This window comes from Propithecus coquereli, unplaced genomic scaffold (genome assembly GCF_000956105.1).
Source record: "Propithecus coquereli isolate 6110/MARCELLA unplaced genomic scaffold, Pcoq_1.0 Scaffold254, whole genome shotgun sequence".
Classification (NCBI taxonomy): Eukaryota; Metazoa; Chordata; class Mammalia; order Primates; family Indriidae; genus Propithecus; species Propithecus coquereli.
The window spans coordinates 337,270-350,462 of record NW_012148108.1 but is presented as its reverse complement, the minus strand read 5'-3'; the positions used below and the strand labels follow the sequence as shown (position 1 = coordinate 350,462).

The 13,193-nt window shown below is 48.6% G+C and overlaps 1 protein-coding gene across 1 annotated transcript in view; it reads right to left on the bottom strand.

Annotated features, from left to right (window-relative positions):
- Positions 1-13,193, bottom strand: part of CEP89 (centrosomal protein 89kDa) — a 65,892-nt gene that overhangs the window by 34,033 nt on the left and 18,666 nt on the right. Inside the window, exons 5-11 of the mRNA XM_012647016.1 lie at positions 11,686-11,788; positions 7,529-7,557; positions 6,275-6,317; positions 4,033-4,251; positions 2,693-2,835; positions 1,638-1,688; positions 1,389-1,472 (exon numbers count right to left, since the gene is read on the bottom strand). Of these exons, the coding sequence (XP_012502470.1) occupies positions 1,389-1,472; positions 1,638-1,688; positions 2,693-2,835; positions 4,033-4,251; positions 6,275-6,317; positions 7,529-7,557; positions 11,686-11,788 (672 nt within the window). The remainder of the gene's footprint in view (positions 1-1,388; positions 1,473-1,637; positions 1,689-2,692; positions 2,836-4,032; positions 4,252-6,274; positions 6,318-7,528; positions 7,558-11,685; positions 11,789-13,193) is intronic.

The following is a 13,193-nucleotide window of genomic DNA, read 5'->3' as shown; positions in this document are numbered from 1 at the left end:
TCAGTCTGTGTGTGACACCGCAGCGGGGCCTCCTCCATCAGGCTTTTCTCGGCCGGCCCCTGGCCAGCTCGTGTCCTGTGTTAACGCCACTGAGCATCTGAGGGGCCGGTGTTTACTCCGCTGTGCCTCTGAAATACTCTTCCCCCAGCTCTCCCAGGCAGACTAAAACCCGCAGGCCCGCTGCTTGCTTTTATAAATAAAGTTTTATTGGAACACAGCCTCGTCCATTGTTTACATGTTGTCTACGGCTGCTTTCCTGCTGCAATGGCGCATGTGAAGAGTTGTAAACAGAAGCGGCGTGGCCCACAAAGCTAAAATATTTATCAACTGGCCCTTCACAGAAAACGTGTGCTGACCTTGATGTGGAAGGAACGCCAACATAGTGATTTGATTAATTATTAGGATTGATATGTAATCACTTAGTACCAAATTCATGCTCTCAGAAAATGAAGTGTTAAGTGTTCAACAGTAAGTCTAGGAAAAAAGGTTCAAAATTGCCTTACACGGGACACTATGACCGAAGAGCAACGGGCTCCTTAGCAGATTCTTAAAGGACCTTCCCAGGCTGGGCGCGGTGGCGCATGCCTGTAATCCCAGCACTTTGGGAGGCTGAGGCAGGAGGATCACTTGAGCCCAGGAGTTCAAGGCTGCAGTAAGCTGTGATCACGCCACTTGGGTAACAGAGTGGCAAGACTGTCTCAAAAAAAAAAGGGGGGGGTGGGCAGGGGAACTTGCAGCTAAGGGTCCCATAACCACCAACGCTTCTCCCCCGGCTGCTTCCAATCCCAGAGATCTATTTGAGCCCTCAAGTGAAGAGCCCAGAGGTAGGCGGCACGGAGGCGCAGGGTGGTGGGAATGAGCTCCGCCGTCAGCAGCCGTCCATCCCCAGGAAACGAAGGTGAGTAAGTCAGAACCGAATGAAAACCTCACTTCTTAACCACTTTCGACAACTCAGCAGTCAGACTTCCTTGGGGTCAGCTCTTCCTAGAATTAAGGAGCATCTAAGTTTGCCTGAAACATCCCCAGCCTGTTACCTTCCCCGTCTGCCCAGTGTCCCTTCTAATGGTGGTGTCTGCAGCCACAGAGTACCAGGAAAGAAGCGACTCTCCCCGATGCCTTCTCTGCACCCCCAGCTCCCAGCCCACGTGGAGCTGCCGATACAGAAAACCACCCTGTCCCCCAACACCTCTTTCGTTTACTGTCCCCGGTCCCCTGCTCTGCCAGTCACCCCTCCCCTCCTCTCCCTTTCCTTCCCTCCCTCCCTCCTTCCACAGACATTTGAACATCTACTCTGTGTTGGGCATACCCACCTTCAAAATGTTTCTGCGATGTTTGGAATGGTCTTATTTTCATAAACCTCGTCTCTTCTGCGACCTTTACCCACCTACCTTGAGGGTGGCGTTGAGCTCATCCTTCTCTTTCATTCTGTCTTCATATGCCAGCAGCAGTGGCGACAGGTACTTTATATCCAGCTGAAGATAACGGAGGAGAAGAGGGTTAATATATTCCTCACATCTGAATGCAATCAACAAATTTTTAAAAAGGCAAGAAAACATATTTATTTTGGAATGCTTTTTAACAGCTATGCAAATACAGCCCTGAAAACAGGGGTCTGAAATGAAACAACTTCTACTTACCAGCCAGGGTGGCGTGGGGCCTTTGGCGGGGAGGCCTCCGATATTTAAACTCTAAGGACAAAACACACATTGAAGACAAATTAAACTACACTTCCTCCCAAATTTCAAGTCTTAGATATTCTTAATCTAGACTTGGGCATCACCCGTCTATGCGTCTGTGTGTGCGTGTGTGTGTGTGTGCCTGTGTCTGTCTATGTATATGTATGAGAAAATGTTTTTCTGATGTGTTTGAGAATGATTTGCAGATATAATGCCCCTTTTCCTCTAAATACTCCAGGGTGTGTTTCCTAAAAACAAAAACATTCATTTACTTAACCACAGTGCTGTCATAAAAACCAGACAATCAACACTGACATAATACTACTTTCTTTTATTTTTTCAGAAATTTAGTCATTTAGTAATTCCACTTTAACCCTCACACTCAGGATAAGCTGGTGTCTGCTAACTCCATTTATTTACGTGTTTTTATTTTTTTAGAGACAGGGTTTCACTCTGTCACCCAGGCTGAAGTGCAGTGGCCCGATCATAGCTCACTGCAGCCTGGAACTCCTGGACTCAAATGACCCTCCTGACTCAAACTCCGAAGTTGCTGGGACAACAGGCATGCTACCACACCTGGCTAATTTTCTTTTCTTTTTTGCTTTTTTTTTTTTTTTTTCCCCCAGACAGGGACTTGTTCTGTTGCTCAGGCTAGAGCACAGTGGCATCATCATAGCTCACAGCAACCTCAAACTCAAGCAATCCTCCTGTCTCAGCTTCCTGAGTAGCTGGGTCTACAGGCACGCACCACCAAGCCTGGCTAATTTTTCTATTTTTTGTAGAGAGGGGGTCTTGCTCAGGCTGGTCTTGAACTCCCGACTCCTGACCTTGAGCAATCCTCCCACCTCGGTCTTCCAGAGTGCTAGGATTACAGGCGTGAGCCATCGTGCCCGGCCTTGGACATAATTTTTTATACAAAATTATAATAATGAACAACCTCTCAGGATTGGAAAAGTATTCAACAGTAAAGGCTAAAAAATCTCAAAAGTCTAATTTTTCATGATTGGAAATATTACCTCTTCCTTGGACAAATGCCGGAATTTTGTTTGATATCGACTCAGTTCTACATTCAAACGATGGACAGTCCTTTTCAACCCGTCATTTTCGTCCACCAATTCTTGAGCTTGTTTTTGGAGATAAAGTAATTCAGGTGTGGTAACTAGCGGAAAAAATCAATTTTATACTATAAGAAATGATATCAAATTTACCAATATTTTATAAAAATTGCTAATCATTTGCCTTTTCTTCCCCTTTTAGACTCATAGAAGCAGTGAGTGATCTATGTGTGTGTGTATATATGTATGTAAATGAATAAAAGTTACAAAGTTTTTACCACTGAATAGTCAGCATTATACTGGAAGTTTCTGCATGTGAAATAAAGTGAAATAAAAACTTTAACTTGGAAAGCAATAGTCATTGTTTTCGATGATATAAAAATATGTGCTTGAAAAATCATATAGGATAAATGGAAAATGTATTAGAACTAACAACCTTCCCATATAAAAGCAATGTTCTATTAGAAAACATAACAGAAACTAGATCCCACAAAATAACAGCACAAATAGCACAAAGTATCTAGAAATAAATGTGCCTGTGACAAGAATCATGCAGGGTCTATATGAAGAAAACAAACAGCATCTTACTTAAGGCCATGATATTAGTTTTATATAAAAAGGTATAGAGAAAATATTGGTGAATATTAACATAACCTTAGAGTTAAAAAAAACTTGACACCAAGGGCATAAGTCTTAAAAGAAAAAACATCTTATAGGTTTAGCCAGAATATCAACAAACCAAGAAAATATTACCCACATGACAAAGGGCTGAACTCCTTAAAATGTAAAGAGTTCCTATAAACCAATAAGAAGTGTCTCAATTTAAAGTGGGCGACATTATGAAAGAAAATGATCTGCAAGGATATGAAAAAAATATTCAAGCTCATCCGTAATAAAAGAAATACAAATTAAAATGCAGTTTCTTCCCTTTTTTAACCTATCAAATTAGCAAAGAAAATACAATTCTCATCACTGGTAAGTAGATAGTGAAAGAGATGCTTTTAAATGCCCTTGCGGAGATAAACACTGATGTGAAATACAGATAAGACACTATGCTAAGCATCGAGTTCCAAAAGAAGTATTAGAATTTCTTTAGCATAACAATAATGACGTAGCAAATGGAATCAAATTTCAACAAGCATAAGGATATTAATGAAAGAAACTTAATATTACAACAAAATATCACCAACATAAATATCAACAAGTATCACCAACATAAAATATTAACCCTCCAAATAAATAATCAAATAAGGGAAGTCCTGCCTGTTCCTTTAATAAAAGCACCGAGTACTTGTCCCCACCTTCCTGCGACGGTGCTTTCTCAACCTCTTTTAGCTTTTCCTTCTGTTTTTCCATTCTCTTAAGTTTTAGCTGCAGTTCTTTCATTGCTTGTCTCATGACATTCAGTTCAAGGGTCAGGGTTTGATTTCTATCGTTCAGGTGCAAATTTTCCTCTTTCAATTCCTCAAACTTTTCTTTGGTCAGTTCCATACATCTTTGACGTGCTCTACCAGTTATACCTGAAAAGGCACGAAAGTATAAAAATATTAGTTGATATTTATAATTTTACATCAAAATCACGTGAGACTTTATTTCAAAAACCACGCGAGCAATGACTTCACTTCGGGCCTGGTGCTGTGTTCTTTGGGCCCTGGGAAGGGAATGGCTTGTGCGGAAAGACCGAGTGGGCGGCAGCAGCTGGAGGCGGCCCCTGCATGTTGGATGCAGAGTGGAGGCTTCACCCTGCAGGGCCAGGCGCCAGCGAGGCTGGCAGGCAGAGGTGCGAGAGGAAGAGGCTCTGCTCTCAGATGCATCCCGCAGGGCTCAGCGGCTGCCTGGGCGCGGGCGGTGAGAGCAAAGCCAACCCAGGACGACCGCCCGGATCCGTGTTAGGGACACACTCACCCAGACGAGAAGCAGAGTGGGAAGAGCAGGTGTGGGGACCAAAGAAGAGAGGGGACAGGCTCAGGTTAGGACATAGGCCCCGCGCTCCACAGGCAGCCTCCGCTGGAGACACTGACCAGCCACCAGCACGTGGGCAGTGTCTGAGGGGACCAGGGAGGTCACAGAGGAGTTTAAGAAGGAATAGCATGGAAGGTTGCTGGAAAGCACAGTGGTGTTCTGCAGGGAGAGTCACTCAGGGAGGCCAAAGGGGGAGAGAACTCCAACGGGCCCCAGCTGGGACAGCCTCCCAGCTGCGGCGCAGGCAGAAGCAGAGCTTCTGCGCGCAGCAGACAAGGGCAGGGGGCCGCAGGCTCCAGAGGGCCTGCCCGGCCCGACACACATGCCCGATCCTAGAACACGAAAGGAGAGGCAGCTCCACGGAAAACGGGAAGGGAACTGAGAGGAACTGCAGAGAGAAAGCAGTCGGGATGAGACCGAAGACGGAGGCCACAGCCTACAATGTGCCGGGGGAGGGCGGCCACCAGAGGGGCAGTGGCTCCAGGGGTACACCTTGCTCTGGCAGGGGGAGGGACACAAAGTGGCCTACAAAGGACTGAGGAGGCGTCCAGTTAGAGCGCCAGAGCGGGAGCAGCAAGGGGTCAGCCTGCCCTGGCCAGGCAGTGACAGCGGAGATGGGGGCCCCTCCCCGGGCAGTCCACATGGGCCCTGAGGTCAGAGGAGCAGGGCAGGCCAGGGGCGGAGAAAGCCAGGAGGAAGAGGGGCCCCCGTGGCCCCTGGCTGGCCACACCAGGGGCAGGCTGTGTGCACGACCTGGCAGCCCCACTGGCTTCCCCTCTCTGAGCAGCCTGAGCGAGCAGGTAACAGCATCCCCAGACGTGCCAATGGGGACTCTTGAGGGCCAAGGTGAGCAGGTGGCCAAGACCCATCAAATACCTGAGTCAAGAGAAGCACCAAGGTCAAATGAGAGGGGAAAAGGGGCCGCAGCACAAACTACGAGACTGGAAGGAGAATAGTTAAGATTTTCAGAGCGATGCTAGTCAGCATCTCACAGTGACGTGAATTCAAACACATATCATGAAGAATGAACCCGGGGGCTAGAAATCAAAGCCCCAGCAGTCTCCCAGAATGCGGCCCTGGGAACACCAAGATTAAAACGATGAAAATAAAGTCAATCTGACATGGAGACCAGAACTAAAATAAGATTTTCGGACTAGTGATGTGATCCCTCACAGTCAAAAATTATAAAATCCATTTTGAAAGCCACTGAAGCTCCCGGACTGTGCGGGCACGCCCTCCACAAAGCATCTCTGGACCTCTCGTTCCGCCTCCGGCCCTGGGCAGAGCACTGTTTGCACACACCTGCCCGCCTGGATCTGAGCACACCCCCCGGTCCAGCCTGACCCCGGGGTCTGCGCCCATCTCACAGGGACCTACATCTGCCGCCGAGTGTGGGACCCTCTCTTTTGAGGCCAAAGTGGAAGCTCAACGACTAACGCCTCTTCCCAATTCCGGTAACCAGACAAAAGCAACGGCCTTTACGGGAAAAAGAAAAGGCGATCTTTATTTGCAGATGAGATTACTCTGGGCATTCTCTAAAACAGTATGCTTTCGATCATGATGAAATTAAAAGGCAAATACCTGGGGAGGGTGGAGGTTTTTCACATAATGGAGGTTTTTCATCCTAGGGAAGAAAAAACAGAGAAAGGAAAGAGTCTCAGCATTTCCCAGAGTGGGCACGAGCTGCTAGGTCATTATACATCAGGAATATAAGCAGTTTTTTTCCTCTTCATTTTGGCTTTTTTTTTTTCCCCTGAGACAGGGTCTCCCTCTGTTGCCCACGCTACAGAGCAGCGGTGTCACCATAGCTCACTGCAGCCTCAAACTCCTGGGCGTAAGCGATCCTCCTGCCTCAGCCCCCGAGTAGCTGTGGCTATAGGCGCACACCACCATGCCCGGCTAATTTTTCTATTTTTTGTGGAGATGAGGTCTCGCTCTTGTTCAGGCTGGTCTTGAACGCCTGGCCTCAAGCGATCCTCCTGCCTCAGCCTCCCAGGTGTGAGCCACTGCACCTGCCCTGGCTCTTGTTCTTAGTTTGTTTTAGCTTTAGAAACTTTAATGTCCACTGTTTCTCATAAGTGAATCTTAAACCTGAAGGGTCTTGCCCTCCGGGTGGGTTCTCTGAGGCGGAAAGGGAAGTCCTGTCTGAGCTTCCTTCCTGCCTTTTTGCCTGTGAGTTCAGTGACTGCATCTTTACACGCAGGTCTCTGAGTGACAGGCCGCCAGTTCATGTTCAGAAGCATGTGATAAGGTTACAAACGCACAAAGCAAACCCCAATCGGGCCTTTTCTCATTGGGGTACGCAGACAGGACCCCGTCAACTGCGGAGAGGCAGGTTTTCAAATGCTGAGGAAAGAACATTGATGAGATCCTGCTTCTCAGTCCCAAATTTAGAGGAAAGGGGGGGCTTTGAACTGTTGTTAACTTTTCCCTACACGTTGGTGTGATATTAAGTTTCTAATTCCTGCTGAAAAAGAAGATACAGTTATAAATTAACTCTACTGAGAAATGTTTAATTTTTTAAATTCCTATGACTTCGCACAATCTAAAACTTTAGCTAGAACTATTTCCATGTTTGCAATTGGTTATTAAAATTGTCTATTCGGTCTACAAATTATGTGAGTGGTTTCTAACCCTTTTATATACTACTTTCGTTATTAAACTATGAGAAATATGAGTTTCCTCATGTTTTAAGAGTATTTAAAAGAAATATTCAATAGGAAAGTACTCTTAAGGGAAGATTTTTTTGTTCTTATAAATTACAAAATCTGTTGAAAAATTATGATGGAAATTCTATTTATTGAGAAAATCAGTATTTTTAAAAAATAATCTTACCTTCAAATTCAGAACAGAGTGCTTATTATCTGATTAAAAAAAGAGAGAGAGAAACTTTTAAAGCAGATAATGAGATGACGATGACAAGGACGGAAGAGCACAGTCACAGAAACTCACCATCTACAGAGCAGCCAAACAAGCCCTGGGACAGGGATAAACTCCGCAGGGTCACGTGGCCGACAAGTCCCAGGCCAGGCAGAGTCTGGCTCCCCTCTCCCTGCCATGCTCATTGCTGAGTCCCACAGTGGCTGGGAGGGACGCTGAACCGAGGCCCCACACTCCTCCGTGTGACTCTCAGCCTGTCCTACGCGGGGCCCCTCCCCGCCTTCTCGACACCCCTCCCCAGCACCCCGGCCGCACGTTCTGCCGCCACTGCCCAAAGGGGCCAAGGCCGGACTCCTGTCTGCCGACCCCTCCTAGAAGTAACATCCAACTTGTTCAAAAACGTAGCTGTTCCTTGATGCAAACTGCTCAGGGACACACATGAAAACAAGTCCCGCCTGGTTCCTCATCTTGCACGTTTGTAATCCAGGGGCCCTCCGAAGAGGGTGACCTTGTACCCCGGTCTGCCTGTACACTTCGCTGTAGGGAAGCTTGACCTCTGAGTCGCTTTTAACTTTCTACTATTAATTTGCAGAGCAGAAATAACTGGCTGAATAAAGATGAGAAACACGTGTAAAAAACAAGACAAAAACGGGCCGGGCGCGGTGGCTCACGCCTGTAATCCTAGCACTCTGGGAGGCCGAGGCAGGCGGATTGTTTGAGCTCAGGAGTTCGAAACCAGCCTGAGCGAGACCCCGTCTCTACTAAAAATAGAAAGAAATTAATCGGACAACTAAAAATATATAGAAAAAATTAGCCGGGCATGGTGGCACGTGCCTGTAGTCCCAGCTACTCGGGAGGCTGAGGCAGGAGGATTGCTTGAGCCCAGGAGTTTGAGGTTGCTGTGAGCTAGGCTGACGCCACGGCACTCTAGCCCGGGCAACACAGTGAGACTCTGTCTCAAAAAAAAAAAAAAAAGACAAAAACGCCTATGGAATTCAGAAAACAATGAAATGCTAAAAGTGCGTACAAAATTCTAAATATGCTTCCTGGTTCATGTGCTCATCAGAAATTACCAATATTACCAGTACTTGAATAACTGATCACTGAAGAGCTTGTTTTTGACCAAAAAGCGGTCTTGATCAACTAGTTTTAACCAAACTGCCGCTTTCGGTCAAATGTCCCGGGGCAGCCCTGACTGCATGCGTGTGCTTGTCACCTGGTGAAATCCTGCCACGTCCTTCTGAGTCCAGCCTCTGAAACCTTCTCTAACTGGCGGGCGTCAGCTGCTCCCTGGTCTTTGTGCCCACCGCTACGGCCCCCTCAGCACCCAGACTACGGTCCGCAAGCTGCGCCTTCTCCCACAGCTGCAGTGTGAAGGGTCAGGCCTGTGGCTAGTTATCTCCGCCACATGGCAAATGCTGAACACATTTCTGATGAGTAAACGTTTACAGTGATACAACAAGAAAAAACCTACATTGTTTTTTTGGAGACAGGGTCCTGCTCTGTCACCCAGGCTGGAGTGCAGTGGTGTCATCACAGTTCACTGCAGTCTCGGACTCCTGGGCTCAAGGGATCCTCCTGGCTCAGCCTCTGGAGTAACTGGGACTACGGGCAGGTGCCGCCACGCCCACCTAATTCTTATTTTTTTTGTCGAGATGGAGTCTCACTATGCTGCCCAGGTTGGTCTCGAACTCTTGGCCTCAAGTACTCCTCCTGCCTTGGCCCGCCATGGCGTGGAATTCCAGGCGTGAGCTACTTGCCCAGCCATGTCGGCCTGTCGGCAATAATCAGTAGCATCGATGGGGGGTGTTACGCTGCACAGGTGCGACGCAATGCGGGACAGAGACACCCTCAGACTGAGCAGAAGAGGAGTTAGGTAACTTAGCCACGTCCTGTGTCACCTGGCAGTGACAGAGTCCAGGACCAAGGTCCCAAAAGCCAGGCTCCTGATGTGTTAGTCGCTCATACCAGACTCCCCAAGGTCCTGTTAAAGGAGAGACCTCCGGGCCTCGCCCAGAGTCACTGAATCGGAATTTGGGGTCTCAGGCTTTTTCACGAGTGCCCCCGACAAACCAAGCACAGGAGCTGCAACCCCTCCCTCCCAACCGCCGCCTGTGCTCCAAGGTTGTGTCCCCAGGTGCGTGGTGGTCGCCGCCTGTGTTCCTGCGACGTTTCCGCCCGGCCAGTTGGCGCGAAAGGCCTTGTCGGTAGAGGGCGCTAGAGAGATGCTGGAGGAGCAGGGGCTTTGCCTCCTGATTCCAGACCCACCCCCTTCCTGTCTTGTCTTTCTTTTTTTTCCTTTTCTTTTTGTTCTGCCGGCCAGCAATGAGCAGGATCTCCTCATGGGTGGCTTCTCCTGGAACCCCAACCCGGCAGCAGGCTCTCAGCACCTCGGCAGACTCTGCCACCAGCCAGCAGGGCACAGCTGCTCTCTCCAGCGAGGTCTGGATCTCAGCTCTGGGCCAGGCCCTTCCAGATTTGTTTCTTTTTTTTTATTTTTGGAGAGGCGGGGCCTTGCCATGTTGCCCAGAGGCTGGTCTCCAACTCCTAGCCTCCCCCCGGTGCTGGGATTACCCACGTGAGCCACTGCGGTTTGTTAAACGCTCTGCGTCAGCCCCTGGACGATGGCTGTGCCCTCTATCTGCCACCCTCGCGTTCTGGAGCGTCCTCTTTACCCCTTAGCGGGCGCTCCTGTTATAATTAATAATTCTTCATATTAAACTTTCCATGTTCAAAGAACCCCGTGGGTTCTGTCTCCTGATTAGACCCTGACAGCCATGTGCGACATCGGGCCACACAACACATGTCAGAGATGTCAGAGATGGGAGGAGAGATCCGCGTGTACGGGCACAGGAAGATGTTCGGGTTGTACCACAAGATGAAGAAAGGCAGCTGACAAAATAGCACGTAGTTTATATACAGACATGCTCTTAATTGTTAAAAAGTAATCATCTATGGGAGCGTAATTTCGTGTGTTTAAGCTTTATATATTCCTGTATTTGCGGTTTTTTTTTTTGTTTGTTTGTTTTGAGACAGAGTCTCACTGTGTTGCCCGGGCTAGAGTGCTGTGGCGTCAGCCTAGCTCACAGCAACCTCACACTCCTGGGCTCAAGCGATCCTTCTGCCTCAGCCTCCCAAGTAGCTGGGACTATAGGCATGCGCCACCATGCCCGGCTAATTTTTTCTATATATTTTTAGTTGTCCGATTAATTTCTTTCTATTTTTAGAAGAGACGGGATCTCCCTCTTGTTCAGGCTGGTCTCAGACTCCTGAGCTCAAACAATCCGCCCACCTCGGCCTCCCAGAGTGCTAGGATTACAGGCGTGAGCCACCGCGCCCGGCCTGTATTTGCGTTTTATTTTTTTACAGCAAGAAAGTATTACTTCTGTAATTTTAAAAAGATGCAATTTTTACATGAATCTAATAATCAAAATATGCCAACTGACCAATAGGTATTTTCTGGCCCAGGATTTACCAGGCTGGTATTGTTTTCCTTGTGAAATGATTTAAATAGAAGTTTCCCTGAGCCCAAGCAACTCGGAGGGTCCTGATTAAGCAGTTATTGGCTGCCCACCGCATACCTGGTTCTTCTTCTCACTGCTCAAGCGTCGGCCCCTCACAGGAAGCTGAAAACTGCTCCCTGCCTTTGCTGTAATGCACTGAATTCTCTTTGTGCCAAATAAGATACATAAGTGTCCCTATACTCACTCACCGGACAAACCTTTCCTAACAGCCCGTGGCCAGGCCCCGCTCCGGGCACGGGGACAGGCGTGGTGAACCACACACGACCTCACTCGTCGCGCCGGGGAGCAGAGGGAAAGGAGCGAGGAGGGCTTCGCAGCCCGAGTCTCCTCCTGCGTCCCCTCGTGGCTGAGAGAACAGACAAAAGGCGCTCAAAACTGAGCACCTTGTACTTTAAAGACAACCTAACACCCGGGCAATGAACTTGCTTTCAGTAAGATGAATTTCAAGTATATTCCTAGTTAAAATCACAGAGCCACAGCATGGAGGCCCAATAGCTATATTTTCCTAAAAAGGAAAAGTAAACAACATTCATTGCCACGAAAAGCTGTTACATTTTATAAAAATTATGGGTGTTTTGTTTTGTTTACCTTTTTGTTGGGCACGCCGTGGTGCGAGAGGTGAGCCCGGAAACCCGTCTTGAGTAGAAGTATTTTCATCGTCTTCGCTGTCCACCCCGTGGGACGATGGCACCTTTTTGTTACAAAAGACAAAGGGGCAAATGTGATAAATGTAACCCGTATAAAATAATCCTCCTAACAACAATTTCAAACATCTTATTTTCCTACCTCCCTCCGAAGCAGCTAAGCTGCTTTCCTTAGTGAGACAGAGAGGGGCAGGCTGAAACTTCCAGGCCTCAGGAAGAGCCCAGGTGGCAAAGGTTCGCCTGGGCCGCCGAGTGCTCCATGTCCCAGCCGGGCTGCCCTGGCAGCCACGCTTCCTCATTCCTGCCAGGGACCAGCCCAGGAAAAGGGGCCGCCTCTGGCCCGCGCTGCACAGCACTCGGCCCCAGCCCACCTTGGTGCCGACCCTGTGTTATCAATTTACTGCTGACCTGCCCCGGGAGAACTCTCATCCCGGCGACTGTCTGGGACGTTCACTGACGATGCGAGGCCACCGTGAATGTCGTTTCCTAATGGGATGGAACCTTCCCCTCTACCGTCTGTGCGCCACTCCTCCGTAGGCATCGCTAATGGTGGCAGGGCCACAGCGCTGTCCCTTAGAGAGACCCATGGGCCAAGAATGGGACCACCCCTGATGAGGTGGTGCCATTCCCACCGGCGGGGGTCTGGGAGCGGGCACAGAGGCTGTCCAAGAGGAAGAGCAGGGAAGCGCGTCTGGCATGGTGAACTGCGACCGTGCTCTCTGGGCTGGCTTCCCTCCTGCTACCCTGCTTCTTCAGTAAAATCTTGCTGTTGTCGCTTGATGACTTGTGATCCAAAAAAAAAAAAAAAGTCTTATTTTTGTGATCAGCTTGGCTTAGCTGTGTACTGCAGACAATGAAAGGGCTGTCCCCAAGCCTGGCAGGGGGTGGTGGCAGGGACCAGCAAGATGACCCTGAGAAGGGGCACTCCAGAGCCAAGAGCGGAGGCTGCTAGGTCCACGAGGTTCGGCGTGCGGCGCTCCAGCGTGACCCGGCTCAGGAGCAGCAGCAGACAGGTCTCCCAACCCCCTCATCATTCGAAGGAAGAAAAAAGAAACAACCTCTTGCTTTTTGTCTTCCAGCAACAAACTGCCTTGTTTACCCTGTCGAACATACCTTGAGCTTCTCATTATCATCAAGGAAATGTGAAACTGATAAGACTCAAACAGCGTCACGAAGACACCCTACACGGAAAACTGTCGGGCAGTACCTACTGGCACAGAAGCAGATCACACATTCTCCTGTCGTCATACATGTCATTCCCACATACGCACACCAAAGGACACACCCGCGAATGTTCATAGCGGCATTGTTCCTAAGAGCCCCAAACTGAAAACAACCGAATATCCATCATCAGTAAAATGAATAAATAAGCACAATTGTACAAGGGAATATTATACAGCAATAAGAATGAACCCGCTGGCTCACGCCTGTAATCCCAGCACTCTGGGAGGC